The 19,042-nt window shown below is 26.8% G+C and overlaps 1 protein-coding gene across 4 annotated transcripts in view; it reads left to right on the forward strand.

The window, feature by feature from the left end:
* LOC129981023 (stomatin-2-like) overlaps positions 1-19,042 on the forward strand; it is a 66,438-nt gene that overhangs the window by 38,372 nt on the left and 9,024 nt on the right. For 3 of the 4 annotated variants that reach the window (XM_056091620.1, XM_056091619.1, XM_056091621.1), the window contains 4 exons: positions 6,611-6,717; positions 13,101-13,173; positions 14,552-14,634; positions 15,527-15,730. In XM_056091620.1, coding sequence (XP_055947595.1) covers positions 6,611-6,717; positions 13,101-13,173; positions 14,552-14,634; positions 15,527-15,730 — 467 coding nt within the window. Of the gene's footprint in view, positions 1-218; positions 317-6,610; positions 6,718-13,100; positions 13,174-14,551; positions 14,635-15,526; positions 15,731-19,042 lie in introns of those variants that run through there. The other variant, XM_056091622.1, reaches the window with a different exon arrangement.

Here is a 19,042-nt window from a genome sequence, read left to right on the forward strand (position 1 = left end):
AAAAAGGGACATTCGAATTGCAAGGCAAACATTTAATACAAGCATACCTCATTAGAACCGAAATGACATGTTAAAAGGGACATGATGGCATAAACACTGTTGCACAGGCGGAGCCTAGAACGGTTGCCATGGTTACTGATCACGTGAGGATGGATCGTTGTCAATATCACTTTTCGAAGTTATTTACTTATTACAAACAAAATTGTCCATTGCCTCCATGAACTCAAAGTGGAAGGAAGGAAAGGGGAACATGAAGTGAAAATCGTTACTGGGCACTTTCGAGTGTGATGCATGATTGTATAAATGTATGCAAAAGGTAAGTCGATGTCAATCAATTATATACGAAATATCATTTATTTTTTACAATTATTCTTTTATTCTAGCTGTCTCTCGCAACCAGCTGGCTTTATTTGGTTAATAATTGCTAAAAATTTGAAAAAATCTTTAAACGTAAATTATTCTTAATAGTTCCTTCAACAAAGAATTTTTGTATTTCAAGTTTTAATGCATGCAACTCAAGCCATTAAAAAATTTATATCATTCTGTTCATCGAGTTATACGTCATTTTTAATTTTCAGTCAAATCTACTATCATGATGAAGATAAAAGAATATGATAAATTTTATTAGAGGCATTAAAAATTATAGACCATTAAAAAGTTTATACCATTCTGTTCATCCTGTTATATGTCTTTTTTTAATTTTCTGTCAAATCTACAAACATGATGAAGACAAAAAAAAATTACATAAATTTTATTAGTGGCCTACTTTAAGATTAAGCTATAATGAATAAAATGTACAAAAAATGCGATACAGAAATATACAAAAAAATATACAAAAAAAAATGGATTTAATCTTCTGATTTGGTTAAAAACAAAGTTAGAAAATTCCAAATTGATATAGTAACAGTAAAAACAATTGAAGTTTTTTACAACAATGAAATGTAATGTTATGAAACTTTCTTTAAACTATCATTAAAATAGATAAAAAAAATTGCAACTGAATTATTATCATTGAAAAGATAGTTTTGTTTGGATTTTAAAATGGTGTAAATATCATTTTTATGCTATAATATTTTCAAAAATGTAGTGGAAAAAAGTCAAGTATTTTTTATTTTTTAATTAATTAAAATTTCAAAATAATAGTTCCTGCGTGCATAATCCTACTCTCCAAAGCATATTTGATGTTGAAAGCAATAAATTATTCTGAATAACTTTTCAAGAGGATAAAAGAGTATTAACTCAAGAAGAAATGAGGTATTTGAATTTATATCTCAAGAGCTCATTTTGAATCTTTAGTAAGAATTTTAATGACTGAAAAATATCTTGTGAAATATATTATGATAGAATGATCAATAAATAACGAGCTCATATATGTATAAAAAATGAAAAATACTTTAGTAATTTTTGAAATTTATGATGGTTAGCTTATTCTGAATCCTTCATTATTTAGATTTTGCTCTTTTTTTTGAATAAATTTAAGGACTATCCATATAGTTATAAAACCCATGTTCTTTAAAAAAAGATAATTCATTTACAAAGTTATTTGTTACCAAATATTATTATTGAAGAATTTACAATGTCGCATTACATAGAAAAATATTTTAAAAATTAATAAACTGCTTTTCCACTTGCATTTTGGAAATGACACAATGTGCTTAGACTCTCTATTTGTGAGAAATAAATCGGAGAAAAGTGGATAAAGTAGGCAGAATTATTTATATATAATAAAAGAAAACCTATGTGTTTTAAACGAAGATAATTTAATTACCAAACTATTTGCCATCAAAGATTATCGTTGAAAAATTTGCCATATCATATTATATAAAAAAATATTTTGAAGCTGAACTAGAATACCTTTACAATAACATTTGAAAATGATAGAATGTGCTTAAATTCTATTTTGTTTGGAATAAAAGGGAAGAAATTAAAATATTAGATTAAAAAAGCAATGTAATCCATATATAATCATAAAAATATACCTTTTAAAGGAAGATAATTCAGTTACGAAATTGTTTGTTATCAAGGATTCATATTGAAAAATTTACTTTCCCGAGATATCTAGAAAAATATTTTGAAGTCGAGTTAAACTACTTTATATCAAAGTTCCTAAACAATCATTGAAATAGTTGAACTTTAATAGCAAATTTCTTATGAAGTGAAAAAAGTGATCACATCATTGAGCAAGCAGCCTTGGTTCTATGAAATGAAAAAAAATAGAGAATGCATTCAATTTATATTTTCGAACATAAATATCAAAAGACCATAAAATGTGAAAACTTCGATAATAAATTTTCATAATGAAGCCCAAACTCTTCGAAAGTGCTTCTTTCAAATGGCTATAAAAGCACTTTTACGCATAAAAAGAATCTACATTAACATTTACAGCGATAAAATTATCTCTGAAGCTTGACACTTCAATAAATTCGCTTCGTTTTAATAAATAATGAATTCGCGTTCTATTAAGAAATAATGGAATATGCTGTTAATGTTTAATGTCTGTCGTGGTGATTTGATTAAAGAGATTTCAACACTCGACATGAACGGAGTTAATTAGACATGCACATATGGTCGGGCACATATATATATATTTTTTAATCGCCAAAGCATTTGCTTTTGTGCAAGAAATTTTGTTTTAATATGTTAAAATATACAGAAGTATATTAAATTAATTTTTTTTTACTGTCCATTCTAATTCAGTAGATAATTTCTGAACATTGGAGATAAATGTTAGTTCTAATTTCTTAAGTGCCATGAATAAATATTTCATGATTTTTCAATTAATGGATTCATTATTGAAATTTTTATTGAATTTTTATACAATACATTTTTAAATTATGCAATTTGCCATTCTATTAATCATATTAAGGGCGTTAACATTTTAAACTAAAAAATTACTTTTTAAGAATTAAATTGACTGCTCTGAATATCGCTGTTTAATATGATTTTAGTCCATTTTAAAGACTATGTAAAGAAAGAGGATTCGATCAATGGATTCCATTTCCTCGATATAACCGTTGATTGGTCTAAAATAATGAAATTCAAAATTTTATTATTATCTATTGGTCAGATTTGACGCAAAAGAAGGGGACTTTTTGTTTAAAATGTTACTGTGCTAAGAATATTGTGCTATATATTACAATATAAAGCACAGAAAATATATAGCAATATATAGAAAAATATTACAATATATAGCAATATATAGAAAAATATTACAATATATAGCACGGAGGCTAGCATAAAAATATAAAAAAATCAACAACATTTTCTTGAATTGAAGCCTTAAATATGATTCTTCTTTGCGTACAATATATATTTAGGCATTGAAGCAACATAAAATATTTTTTAATGCTATTTAAAGTATTTCTCAAATTGGAAATATATGTCTGTTGCTAATGGTTTAGAAATGCTATTAAGAAATAATTGGAATGAGCAAATTATATATAAATGAATATGTATAAAGTAGTTAAAGTTCTTTTATTTTTATATTAACCCTCATTTAGTTATATAATCATCAACTTCTTTTCTGAAATTAAAAAGTTTAAAATGAAAGAAACAGTTATATTTTACGTTTCAGAGATTGTACATAAATTTCCTTAGTTATTAATAAGTGCATTAATAAGTTCTGAAATCCAAGATAAGGAAATACGACCAATCCATATCGGATATGAGGGTAGATAAGTTCTGATATAGAAAAACACCAAAATTTAAATATAAGAAACATTCTTATTTCTAGGAACTTTTTGGTTTCTTCAAACATTTATATTTTAATTATTACATTAATTTCTCAATAGTATAATCGTAGTAAAATATATAATAGGCAATTAATATGAAATTTGAATTTGCAAACTGATATTAAAGAAATGCTACTATTTTAAATATTGATAAATTGATGATTAAAATTTTTAATATTACTGAAAATAAAGCATTACAGGCATATGTTATAATTTTCTATAACCAAAAATAGTTTTGTAAGAGATGAAATTCCATTTAAGACCTGTTTAAAATTGGCAGTTGTTGCACTTTTTTTTTGAGAAATATAAGAGAGCGATGCTATATCTGGAGAACATTTTCTTGCCATTTTAGATATGATATAGCCTGTCGCATAGCACAAAGAAGTTAAATCTTGAATCTTTTACATGTAAATTCACACAGCCAACTTTTTCTGAAATCTTCAGTATATAATTCTTATGGGACTTGTCGTAGACAAGCCCACTGACGAAGTCGGGAGAGCGTCTCTTGTATCATCAGCGCCATCTAGAGCCAAAAGTGTGATTTAGCTACTCACGCGTCACAACCCTTTTTACGGGGCGGAGTTCATTCATACGTCTAATTCACTCATCCACAGATCGTAATCTAGACCTGAATCAGAGAACGATCACCTCTGATAAAGTGCCCCCAGTGGTATTGTCTCGGTTTGGAGGATTTTGTGGCCAAGACAGATGTATGCGTGCACCAGCCACCACACACACCGTGAATCTTCGACAGGCGGAGTTCGAGCTCACAATCCAAGGGATGCGAATCCAACGCCCTGCCAGCCATGCTACCCCGCCCCTTATGCTCTCTTATAATATTCTATTCTTACCATTCATTATTTATGAAATTTAAATCTTTCTTTTGTTTGTTTTGACGAAGCAAAAAAAGAAAAAAAAAAAGAAACTGAAATGTAAACTGACTGCTTATCTTCTGTTTCTTTATTAATTCAAAAATAAAACATAGTATGTATAAATGTATTTTTTTAATGTTAAATCAATCGAAATATTTTTCCTAAATTATTTCACGTTTAAAATAATATTTCAATACAACCATCTACTAACATATAAAATTCTCCTCTCGTTCTTATTCTTTTCAATAACATAAGTAGGTTTTTGAATTTGAGAATACAATAGTTTTTTTAATGTATAGTGAAGGAGAGTAATTAAAAAAATATTGAACTTTTTTATATTTACATTTTAAAAAATAAGCTTTAAAGTAAAAAAAAAAAAGTGCAAAGAAATGGCAGCAATATTATTAAGAAAACTATTTTCGCGAATTCAGCACCAGTTTAAAGCAAATTATACTCGAATTCACAAAGCAAATACTGTATTTGTCCAAATATGATATTTTATATCCTTCATTTTCCTTTGTTTCGTCACATATGATGCAAAACCTGGCAGCGTTAGTTTTTGCTCTTTTTGAACGAACATTCGATATCTTGCTTTAATTTTCTTTTTTTTTTTTCTTCCTACTTTGCCTAGCTCCACATGCGATTTATAAGAACCGTTACTGATTATAGTTAATTTCTGGGTTGTTTCTCATATTCAAAATAAGTGTCCCATTGATTCGAATTGTCCTATTTGTTAAGAAATAAATTTGTGGCACTGTAACTTTTGGTTACAGTACCACAAACTTTTAACATCAGAAGAAAATCACGTGATTAAATGTTTCATGAAACTATGAAAGCAGTAGAACTTTTATTGAAAAGATAAAATCTATTGATAAATATAATGCAGAAAAAAGCTTGCTTTTTTTTTTTTTTTTTTTTTTTTTTTTAAATTCAGGAAAGCTTTGTCCAACAACTAAATTGGAATCAGTAAAAATAGATTTTTTTAAATGCTAAGTTTGTTCAATAATATTTTCGAAATTATTGCGAAGGAAAGCTAAAATACATCGCTTAAGTTTTTAAAAAAATAGCTGCGAGACATACATTCCCATTTTTCATAATATATATGTGTCAAATTTGGTCGCCATAGATGAAACTGTCTTTCAAATAATGTACAACAGCACAACATGCACTCATACGTTTTCTTTTATTATTAAAATGCTTTTTCTGGAAATTTAACATTTTTAACAAATTTAACATTTAAACAAAAAAAAAAAACGAAAATAATCTGTGTCTTAACGTATCTTCCCTCCATTTTGTTTGTCATATTCATTTCGTATGTGAATAAAATAAACGAATATGTTATTTTTAAACTGTGAGAATGTGGATTTTTTTTTTTTTTTCATTTGGAGTAACGTAATAAAAGATAAAAGACCGTCATTTTTCCTGGCATAGTGTACCAGACAGTCAACACCAGAAAATATTTCACCAAGATATAACACAGCATGATGTTTGTAAAATTATATGAAACATAATCCACACGTCAATTTGGCTAACAGATATTTTATTGACATAGCTTTAATGTTTAGGGCATTCGATTGACTCATAAATATCATATGAATATTGTGAATTTTATCATGTCAGATGCAGAAATGGAGGAATAAGTTCTTAAATTAGATATTTACTTTATAAATAAGGAAACATAATCCCTTTAATTAATATAATATTGGTCTATTTTTTTTAAAATCTGCAAGTGAATATGAATTATCAACTTTTCAACTAAATATTAAGAAAAGAAATATCTAAGAGGGTTGAACAAGGATTTTTTTTTATATTTATATCCAAAGGTGGTGGCTAATGAACATGTTGGATAATGTTAAGTCAGCAAAATGTTTACTTCTTAAGTATCAAAGGCATTTTATATAAATGTTATTTTAATAAAAATCACTCTTAATTTTACAATTCAAAGATGCTCAATACGATTAGTCATAGTTAAATCATGTGATTTTTATTAAAATACTTTCGTTTTAGCTGATTCCTCTGACACTGGGATCGGGATATGTGGTTGGATTCTCACTGCTTTGTCTATGGTGATAGCAGTTGCAACATTTCCTTTATCAATCTTCTTCTGCATTAAGGTATGTAAATTAACTTAAATTTTATTATTTTTATTTAATTGATATAATTAAAACAATTAGAATCAAAGCGAATATTTTAAAATTGAAATGCGGGGTTATTCCATATCCTATTATTTCTAAAGAGAATAATTAGCAGAAATAAAGCGGTTTGCTGATTTACCCATTGTATTGGCAACACTTTCCATAATTTATGCCATTCTCAGCTAGTACATCTGATTGCGCAATATTATACAATATTATGTGATATTATATTATATTTAATACTCAACAATATTATAAAATATTGTAAATATTGTTTAATAACATACAATATTATACAATATATCTTTGCTACTAGGATTATCAAGACTTCATGCATAGTTTACCAATCACCTGAAAGTAACCCTTGCCCTCTGTATCAGGAAATTGAGCCAAGAATTTGAAATTATTGAAACAACCAAATACCAAATAGATATATTCGATTTTTTAATGTAAGGATATGGCAAGGATGCCAAAATTTCACACTCTTCCAAGAAATCGCCAACTTTCATTGACAATCTAACCAATGAATTAGAACATATAAGACAGTTAAAAATATCAATAATTTATATGTTATGTTCTAATTATATGTTCATTTTTATTCGACCACAACAATTACATGAATGAGAAAACACACAAAAGATGCAGAAGTGATGGTAAAATAATCAGTAATGAAAGCGTATGGGTTAATGGAAGCTATTTTGTAGTTGACAGTAGTATTCATATTGTTATTCGTATATTCAATCATCCAAAACGAGATGATTTCTTTATGAATTGCATAATTTCATGAAATATATTTTTGGTAATGTTTATCTTATTTAATGTTTAGGATACTCTGTCACAGAAGAAACTTTTTCTCAGTGAAATTTTTATTGCTTGTAGCCGATAATAATGGTTGATTTGTAGTAGCCATCAAACCAAATCGTTAAATTAAAAAAAATATCAACTCTTTTAACCCTCTCAAAATAGGAAAACTGTTGGAGCTCTCTTAATACTAGACAATTTCAATAACGAATTTTCACATATTAACAAGAAGAGATTGTAATTTAAAAGAATAGATTTAACTGTGAATTTTACACGACGTTGAAACGTTGAACGTTGGAATTAAGAATCTCAGTTTATAATGTCAGTTCTTTAATTAAAAACAGGTATTAATTCAAATAATTTTAAACCTGTCCCTCATTCGGATATTCCAAAGTAAAAGTGATTTAACAGTGGAAGTAATAATCACAAAATTTTAATCCTCATCGAAAGATTAAATGGTGAAGTAGAAATCGATTTTGATGAAACTTTTGAATAATTGTTTACATTGATTTATAGCTACTCGGAATTGAATGTTTAAACACATTGCTGAAAAGAAATTTTCATTCTGAAAAATATTAAAGCTAGACAAATATTATACATTTGGATAAAGTCTTTAAATTATTCACATTATGAATCACTATATATATGTGTCAACTATTGATACGCATGGTAAATTAGCCATTGACTATTTGTTTACAACTATTTGTACTTTTTCTATATTTACTTGTTTGCTTTATAAACGTTAAGTATAAAATGAAAGAAAATATAAAAGAATTAAAATAAGAGAAGATAACAGTTGAAAATAACTGTGGTTTATTACAAAAAAATCATATTTTCACGAAAGAGGTCCTATTCTTGATATCTTTACAGAACTAGATTTTTTTAAATAAAATTATCTAAGATCAGCAAATAACGACGCTTATCCAAAATTAAAGTGTCCTGAAAATCGATTTATGATTTAGAAGATTTTCTTTTCTCCACTAAAAGTATCAAAAAATAAATCACAATGTAATAAAATTACCTATTTTACTAAAATTGACTCAGCATTTCACTTCTTATTGCAATGCTTTGTATCACTGCCTTATCAAAATCGAGTGGATTTGTATATCTAAGAAAATTATAAAAATTCTGACCATTTATCGGAAAACCGTTGTTCTAAATTTAAAAATTCTTCAACGAAACAATATATCATATTATCTCATCAATAAAAAATAAATTCTAACCAGGGAAATTTTGACATCTTCTCCAGCATTTGCCAGTTAAAAGGTACATACGCGATATATAAACTCACAGAAATTGCCCGAACTCATAACAACAGAACGACCTTTTGTTTAGGTGATTTTGATCGATTTTGTGCAGTTCCTACGAATTGCACCTCTAAACACAATTAAGTCTGCAGACACGGAACGAATCGATTCCTTAATGCTATTGGTTAGTAAACAAGAAAAGGAGGCATTATTCCTTTGGTAATTGATGCCTTTTTGTATGAAGTTGAAAGCAGGAAGCACGCCTCTTGCATCACGTTGACACAGATCGTTAACATTATAATATTTATGGCGTTGGAAATGAGATTTTGTAAACCTTCGTGACAAATATTTTTAAACATTTATCTTAAAACAATTTACATAATCTAAGCAGTGGACTGAATGAAATGACACAGTCTGAACTTATTCTAGAACTAATTCGATGGAATTACTGTTAAATAGAAAAATTATACTATCTAAGGATGAGAATTATTGTTGGGTTATATTTTCAGTCTTCCGTCTTCTTTGCTGGTGGCTAGACCATATCCATTTTATTTTCTCGTAAACGTAGCATAGAAGAAGTATAGTAATCGTCAAAAAAAATTCGAACTCGAGATTTTAACAAATCTTCACGTTTTATACCTACCTGTATTCGAAAAATAAATGTTTTTTTTAAAAATAAGTTCATCTGTCTGTCTTCGACAAAGATAACTCAAAATCGCGTTAAATTTGGCATATGGTTTTCCATCGAATTTGCAGATAATAAATTTTGAGTAAAATCAGCTTAGAGGAAATTCATTTGTCCGGCTGTTCAAATATAACACATTAATTATAAAATAAAGCAAGATAGATGGATTAAATTCGGTACACAGATTTAACATCTATAGTACAGACACCTGTCAAAATTTGAGCCAAATCCAACTATGGGTTGACTGACTAATTTGTCTGTTCTTTTAGAAACATGTAAACACGATAATTGAAAGTAAGCAATAACTTAAATATATCAAATTTGATATGGAATTTTATGACAACGAGTGCAATTTTGTGTCAATTCTTTCTTTCAATTGGTTGAGACAAACGTGTCTAAAATATAAATTCTATTTTTGAATATTATTAATGCATGACAGGGTTTAATCGCCAAATAACTCGCCAAGGTAATATGAGAGATTCAGTATAAAACACTAATTCACGTCCAAAAGTTAATAATTCGAATTATCGTAAGCCATTTCCAAGCAAGCGTTCTCTGCCATGATAAGTTTATTAAAGAGTATGCAAGAAGGATTTCAGGAGACCACTGCCATTGGATTTTAATATAACTTCAGTCATTAAATGAATATTTTTCAGATTTATTTGCTGACTTGGTCGCCAACAGTTAACTGGCCTACCTGATTTCGATCCCTGTTGAGATACAATTTCGCCAGTTTGATTATAACGAGGACTTAGCGCATGCTAAGTCTTTAAAAATCAAATATTATCCCAAAATCGTGTCTTGTAAATCTAAAAAAAAATGCCAGATTAAGAGCCTTTTTCGTTTTCTGATACCATTATAACGCCTTAACTCTCCGAAAGGAAAGAAAAATTCCAAAATCTTGGTTTAAGGTTAGCTGGCTTAGAAATAAGAGGATGAGAGGCTATTGAATATTTAAGGGCTCCACATGCTAGTACTTTATACGGGGCTTGATTTGGCGTTCTTGATAAAGTCTGATCAAGAATAGCAATAAAGCATCTTCAAATTTAAAATATTAAGCAAATGAACTCACATAATTATTTATGCATAAACTCGTACCATATACGTAAATATCAAACAGTGTGTCCTGTATTTTTTTTAAATATGGAAAATAAATATAAAAATCAAAGTCAGAGCTATTGATTATCACAAAAAAAATTTTTTTAGCTTTTTATAAAATTTGCAAAAATAATTTATTCACGGATTTGTGCCAGCAAAAGTATAAGAACTAAAAGATATATTAATTGTTAATAATTTAACTTAATTTCAAATTAAAGTAATGAATGAAAGGAAGTTATTGATACTGTGATTTAAATGATCGAAACATTTTTAACACAAAAATCGGAAAGTGCCGTTTCATGTGATTTTTATGGATGTTTTATATTCAAACAACATTCAACGAAAAAGTATTTTGAAAAATATTAATTTAGTTTATTTCTTCTGTCGATGATGATGATGATGGTGATGTGTCCAAGTTACCACGGAAAGGGGGGTACAGGTGCTTCTGAGAGTAAAGATCCCTCAGCACCCGAGATCAGAAGTTTGATTTCTATCTCATATGAACATGACACTCACACACTGCCTTGCATATCCCCTTTTTACATGGAGGGAGGGGGCTCCTTCACACAGATAGAACACAAAGTGAAGAACAACCATGCCCGAACCATGACTCGAACCCGGTTCGAGTCGAGCGTCTTCCCCCAGATCAGGGGGGAAGACGCTCTACCCCTAGGCCGGAACGCCTTCTTCTGTCCATATCGACATATATCTGTAAGCTTTTTATTTTCTATTGCAAAAATCTCTGTTATATGCATTAATATTCTCAAATTTACTGTATCGTCTATTTCTTAAAATGACACAGGATTATACCAAGAACTATTTACATCAACTTAATGGTATCTGTAACTCATGGTGTCATTTCTAATTGTCTTTCAAAATATTCAAGATAATACATGATGTAAACATGAAAAGGGCTATTAATAAATCACCTCGATTTCCCATGACAACAGAAACGCAACAAAAATAAATGTCATCTAGGACATCAGTTTTTCTCTCCATCACCAATATAGATTTTAAAAGGTAAACAAACATCTCAACAATTTCTTGCAATAACACAGTGCCAAGACAAATAACACCCACGTGTAATAACAAGTTACAAGACTGCCATAAAAATCTTTTGCACCCCATCATTACACTACTGCATGAATAAGTTTTCTTTAATAAAGTAGGGGATCCTCCCACCCGGCCATCGATAACATGCACATTAAAAAACACTGCATCAAATTATCATTGTGAAAGCAACACACGTGTGCTGACTTAAATGTAGAAAGAAGTACTGAAATTGTACGAATCTTCGTTTGTACCACGTGTCGTCCGATCTAACAGCCACCATGAATCAAATTTGATAGAGGGATTGATGATGTCGTAGGGAGAAGACTCATAACATATTATAAAGCAAGAGTCATGTTTGACAACAACAAACAAAAAAATGTGTAAAAAGATTAGAGGTTCTCAATTGCATTGCTTTATTGCCGAAAAGATTTGTATGTTGTTTAGTTTATAAAAACAAAAACTGGCATACAGAACAGGTGAGATATCATTAGGATATTGATTTAATGAGAATTAAGAAGTACTCTAAGAATACGAATATCCTATAACTGAACAGATACGTAATAAACCCAAAATACCTTCATTTTTTTCAAACAGTAAAATTAATATAAAAAAAGAAGGGAAGTAAAATTCGTTTTTTTTATTTAAGTGACAACAATCATTGCTGGCAATTACACAATGATATATATATATATATATATATATATATATATATATATATATATATATATCATTTATAATGCATAAAATTTACTTTCGAATACTCTCGTTTGCTGTGTTACATGTAGCCGTTGTTTTACACTTTTGAAAAATAATTCAAAACAACTGTGTGCAATACAACTAAGAATATAACGGATACATTTCATTGATAAAAGTAAATAAACGTTACAGAAACAACAGAAATAAAACATAATATCAAAAATCTAAATATTTTATTTAAGTAATGTTCATTGGTATCTTTGAGAAAAAACTATTACAGCAAAGATTTCTATTTGATTCAGTAAAGGCAGATCAAGGTTTGCAACTAACCTAGGATATCCAAGGTATAGCAAATGGGAGATGTTGATTCGTACATACATAGTTGTCTTGTTTCAAAAGTACAAATTAGTGTATCTGAGAGATCTGATACAAACAGTGGAGAGTCCGATCGAATTACGCATATCTTTGAAAAAATGCTATTTAATGATAAACTTTCTGCTTTTTTTGAAGGATTAAATCTTGCAAAGACATCCCCTATTTATTCAGACGAGAAATCAATTAGATCGCAGGGACCAAATTTCCAGACAACATTATGATACAAAAGAAAATAAAACGTTTTCATCTTAGTGGTATGATATACAGTGGTAATTTCGAACAATAGAAAATTTGTACGTGATTTGTTAATTGTCATAAAATTTTGAGTCAGTTTCTTTTGTTCTCAAGTTTCAGTTCTTAAAGCTTACATGCATCAGTTTCATCTTAAATACGGTTTTAAATTCTAGGTCGTCCAGGAATATGAAAGAGCTGTTATATTCCGTCTTGGTCGTTTGTTACATGGAGGGTCTAAAGGACCAGGTAAATGTTTCCTAATTATTCGCTTCCAGAATTTTATAAGTCAAATTAAATTTGTCTGCTTAAATTCTTCATTTTTAACAAATAAAATAAAGGAAGAATTTTAAATTTTAATTTTAACTTTTTGCACATAGGATCGAAGACTTATTTAAAATTATTTCTTCAGTATAAAAATAATTTAAGAAATATTACATAAATTTAAAATTTTTAAATTTGTAATTTTTTACTAATTAATAGCTAATTTTGTTTGATATTTAACAAAGAACTCAATAAAATTTAATATTAATCGAGCTAATAATTAAATTTAAAATTAATAATGACCGAGATATTTTTTATTCAATCACTTAGGAGATTTGTTATGTTTATAAATATATTTCTGTCTTTTAAATTTATGTTTTCAATATAATGTTTTCGTATTTTACAATAATATCACCTAGTTGCTTTCAAAATTTCATTTAAAAATAATTATGATTAATATTAAGATATATGATATTAAAAACTATAGCTTTAATATTAATATATTAAAAGATAAAAAAGACTTTTTAAAAACCTCATTAAAGATTAGATATAATATTAAAAGATAAACTTGCTTAAAAATAAAAATAAAAAAGTAAAATAAAATGGACTGATTTTATAAGCACATAATTTGAAAATTCGTAAAAAAAGGCCAGATATTCATATTAAATATTTTGCATAGAGGTCACATAAGCAGCAATGTCATGTGCAATCGATGATTATTTAAGACAAATAAAAAAGGAATTAGCACAAATATTACTTTGAAACAGGTTTATAATATAATATGTGCTTCCTGCCAAAAAAATAATTCCAAACTGTTTTTAACTGCTACAACAGAATCCATGTGATTAAGAATCTTTATTTGCTGAATTTCTTAAAAAAATTCTGGACTTATCACGAGTATGTTCAATATCTTTTGTTCACCACCTTTGCTCAGCCATTTAAGTTGCCTGACACACTAAATATATACAAACCATTATAATATTGCCAAAATTTAATCTAATCGAATTCGTTTTCTATTGGAAAAATATTGCTCATTTTTACTGGTTTCAAATTTGTTCAAAAATCACGTAAACATGATATATCTTATAATTTCCAAAGTCTTTTTGTCTGGTCTACTTCATAATGAAATCTCATGAAAAAATGCAAGCAATGACTTATGAAACAGATTGATAAAAATGCATATGAAACTAAAATATTTCAGTTAAAAGTCAAAAGCCAGAAATACAAATCAATACTTGAAATAAAAGGAACGTGAAAATGTTTTCTAATATATAAAATTATAAAAATAAGTTGAAACAGTTACAATTTGAATTTTCTCCCTACTTTTTAAAACTAATTTGCAATAATTTTTCCCAATTTACAGGAATCTTTTTCATCTTGCCATGCATTGAGAATTATACTAAAGTTGATCTCAGAACTTTAACATTTGATGTGCCTCCACAAGAGGTAAGAAATTTGTTTTTCTCTTTCTATTTCACTGAAATTGAAAAAGTGGTTTAACTTTGCTTTCAAGAACCCTTTACAATAGTACAAAAATTTTAAATCGATTCATAACATTTCGATTGTGAAAACAATTTTGTTTCGAAATATTAAAAAAAATGAAAGAAAGAAAGAAAGAAAGAAAAGAAAAGAAAATATTCTGCTATTTCCATTTATTACAATATCAAATATTCAATGACATTTAAATATTTTTAAAAGCCATAATCTTTTTAATTCTTTAATACATCTTGTCAAAAGACATTTAACTTTTATTGGAAAATTATGATATACATTTACTTCATTAATAATCTGTCACTATTCGGTTAAAATTAATCTTTTATTAAATATAAATGATCTGCAAAAGTTTAACTAAATATTTGCTTGAAAAAAACTTATTGATTGTTTGAAAAAAATAAACTTTATTCCGAATATTATTTTTTTTTAATTAAAAAAACTTAAAGTCCGACAGAAGTGACAAGGACGCTTTTTTTATTTACGGTAATAATGAGCAAACAAATTAAAAAAATCAAAATATTGTAAAATTTATTCTAAGAATTTTTTTTTTATTAAAATCAAACTTTATCCTATCGCTGTCAGATTAGGTAGAATCTCATAATCTTGTAATATTTCTTGCAAATAAATTGTCTTTATATATCATTAAAATCATTGGACAAACTTAAATTTAATTGTTCTTTTCATTTTGTTATTTCTAATTTATTAATTCATTAATTGAACACGAAGAAAAGACAAATACTTATGAAACCTTATTTTCAGCTTTATCATAAGGCTATTGATATTTTTAACATATTTTAAAACTATTTCTTTAAAATCCTAAATATTTTAATTTCCTGTTTCATAGGTTCTTACTAAAGATTCTGTGACAGTGTCAGTGGATGCTGTTGTGTACTATCGCGTTCACAACGCCACTGTATCAGTTGCTAATGTGGAGAATGCGCATCACAGTACTCGACTGCTGGCCCAAACCACTCTGCGCAACATGCTCGGAACTCATAATCTGCACGAGATCCTCGCTGACAGGGAAACTATTTCCAATACAATGCAGGTGAGGGGTTTTAAATACGGCGATCTAAATGGTCTGAAATGTCAATATTTTAATAGGCAGTAGCATCTTTAGCAAATAACTTTCATATCTTTTATTCTAATTTTTTTTTCCTGATAAGGATTCATTAAAGGATTTTTAAATAAAATTGTATCTAAGGTTGGTAATTCAATTGAATTTGATAAGTAAAATTAGATAGATTTTTAAAATAACGTTTTTTGTTGAAACGTATCATTAAATGGGTATAGGCATTTTTTTGCATGTAGTTTATATATATATATATATATATCCTTATAGAATTTTTACATAAAAAATCATAATTATCAATCATATGTGGCATTGTGGTAACTAACTTAAAATTCTACTGATATGTTTACATATTTATTTAAATAAAATGTACTTTGCAGAAATTAAAGAGTTCCAAGACAAAAAAAATGGCCATCAATTTACTTCTATTAAATTTAAATTACCAGAAGACATAAGGTAAATCTAAAAGTAATAAATCTTAATAAAAATACATCTAAACATTTTAAATTTTAGAACTCTTAATCTTGTAAGGATAAAAGAACATATTAAAAGTATTAATATCTTCAAAAAACTTGTTAATTTTTTTTTAATATGAAGATAGATTATAAATTTAACAACATATAATAAATTCATTCTTAATTCAAAAGTGAAAATACATTTAACCATCTCAAGAGAATAAATTATCTTGGTTTATTTGTAAATTAAATGTAACTTACTTACATCGTAAAATTTTATATGAATTATTACATTATTATTGTACCCAACAGCTTTAATGAAATATCGGAAAATATTCTTATTTATGAAAAAATTAAAATATTAATAAAAATATATATAATATATAAAAAATAAATATTCTTTTTTCTGAATTTTATTTACTTTAGTATTAAGGCTTTTGTTTCACCTAAAATGAACACTTAAAAAAACGAAGAAAAGCTTTCTCATTGATAAACACATGTTTGAACAAATTATATACATGACGTTTCAAACACAATTGAGCTTCAATATCACTGATGTTCCATTTTGCAAGAAAAGCTCTCTAGATCCGACAACAAGGCCAGAAAAATCTCCTTAAACTCACATATAATACAAGCAGATACACATACATGCATGTTCATTTTTATAAGTAGTGGTAATAATAAACCCATAATTGCCACATACCAACATATGAAAAAGAGGATTTATATTTTAGCTCCTTATAGTAGCCAGAAAAGTTCAGCGAGAGATTCAATTCATAAGTGCATGTTTTTTATTTAAAAGAGGGGATAAACAGAAATTTTACTACATTTTATCATCAGATAGTTCATGAATTTTTTTATAAAACAGTAAACAATATATAATTAAAAGCAATTTCTAACTATCTAATAACATCCAAGAGCAACTTCCTTTTGATAATATTTTATTAGATTATTTGATTGATAATCTATAATATTTGATAATATTGATAATATAATATATTTTATTTGATAATATTGATAATATAATATATTTTATTTGATAATATATAATATTATGGTGGATGCATTGTATCCCCCATTAGATGGCATCAGTGTTATAGGGAAGCATATTTTTCCTCAAACCATGCTTGTTGAAATTTAAATTAATATTAAAGAGTAAATTTAAATCAATTTGTTTTTTAACTTCATCTTAATGCCAAGAATTCCCAATTTTAACGTTGCAAAGGCAAAGAATTAGAGATTCAAAAACGTTATGGTAAATTTCTATTTTTCTTGCTAAATTCAAACAAATGAGAGGAATTGCCTAATGTTTGCCTTAATGCCTAGTAGGAAAATTATTGCAGAATATTTGATTTTGAATATAAAGCCACCGAATTTCCATAAACAAGAAATATTTACTGAAAAAACCATTAAAAAATGCGAATAGAAGTAAAAATCATCGGAAAGATTCTAAATCAATGTTTTCAACTTCAATTATCAATAAAAAAATGAAGAAATTAACAGAAATGCGGATATCATATCATGCTTCAAGGTCAATTTGGTCTATTTGTTTGGGCTCAAACATTGATGTACAACTAATAAAATCGAACAAACTTTGAATTATATCATAGCAACACAATTCAAAACAAATGATCGTGAGACAATACAAAATTCTGTGAATTTAAAATTTTTGTTAATTTGACTCTTTTTCTTAAAAGTTTAAAGCTTATGAAATCATTGTAATTAATTCCTATATTCTTTTTTACAAATTCTGCTCTAATTTATGAAAATAATTTTATTTTCAACTTTTAATTAAACTATTTCCGCATACTTAAAATGTTTATTACAAGACTACTTTATTTATAGCGTAAGTACCATTAATGGTACATGGTAATTATTTTGACTGGTGCAATTTTTTTCATAAAATAATAAATGAATTATTAAAATGAATATAATATAATTCTTGAGCTTAAAGAAAATGAATTAGCAATGAAGTATTATTTCTCATCAATAATGATTCTTAATTTTTTGTATTGTGTATTATTATCCATCATTTAGAGATATTACAAATTATATATATATATATACATATATATATATATATATATATATATATATATATATATATATATATATATATATATATATATATATATATATATATATATATATATATATATATATATATATATATAATTATTATTATTATAAAACTAAAATTTAATTTATGAATATAACTGAATAATGTAAATTTTAATACATTTTATTCCTTGATTATAAATATTTCATTTAAGAGGGATTGATTTTTAACCTCAAATTATTTTCATGGCATTACTTATATTTTTCATTCATTGTTATATAGAACAAATTAAAAAGTTAGAGAAACTTTGAATTTAATTTTTTTAATGTCAAACATTTTTGAATTTTTTAAAAAAAATTCTTTTTTTAGTTAAAAAGCAGATAACTTTTTAGCAAAATTTCTCCTTAAGAATATTATTCTGTTTGTTTGTTTCAAATTTTGAAATAAATATATCTTGATTTCTTTCAATTAAACTTTACTTTAGAGAGTTTTAAAAAAAAACATCATCACATTATCACTGAAAGAAGCAAGAAAGACAAAATAAATCCCAATTTAAATTTTTTTTAAGGTCTACTTTGCTGTCTTTCAATTAAAAATAGTCAAACTACTTTCGCTGATCTCTGATTAAATGCATTATACGATAAGGAAATTAACTTAATAAAAAAAATAGTACTAGCTAATGCTAATTACTTTTCCCACAAATTTATACGGAATATATAATATAAATATACAGGAGGGGATTTATGTTTAAACTGGAGCATTTAACCTGAAATA

The sequence above is a fragment of the Argiope bruennichi genome, chromosome 8 (assembly GCF_947563725.1).
Source record: "Argiope bruennichi chromosome 8, qqArgBrue1.1, whole genome shotgun sequence".
Lineage (NCBI taxonomy): Eukaryota > Metazoa > Arthropoda > Arachnida > Araneae > Araneidae > Argiope > Argiope bruennichi.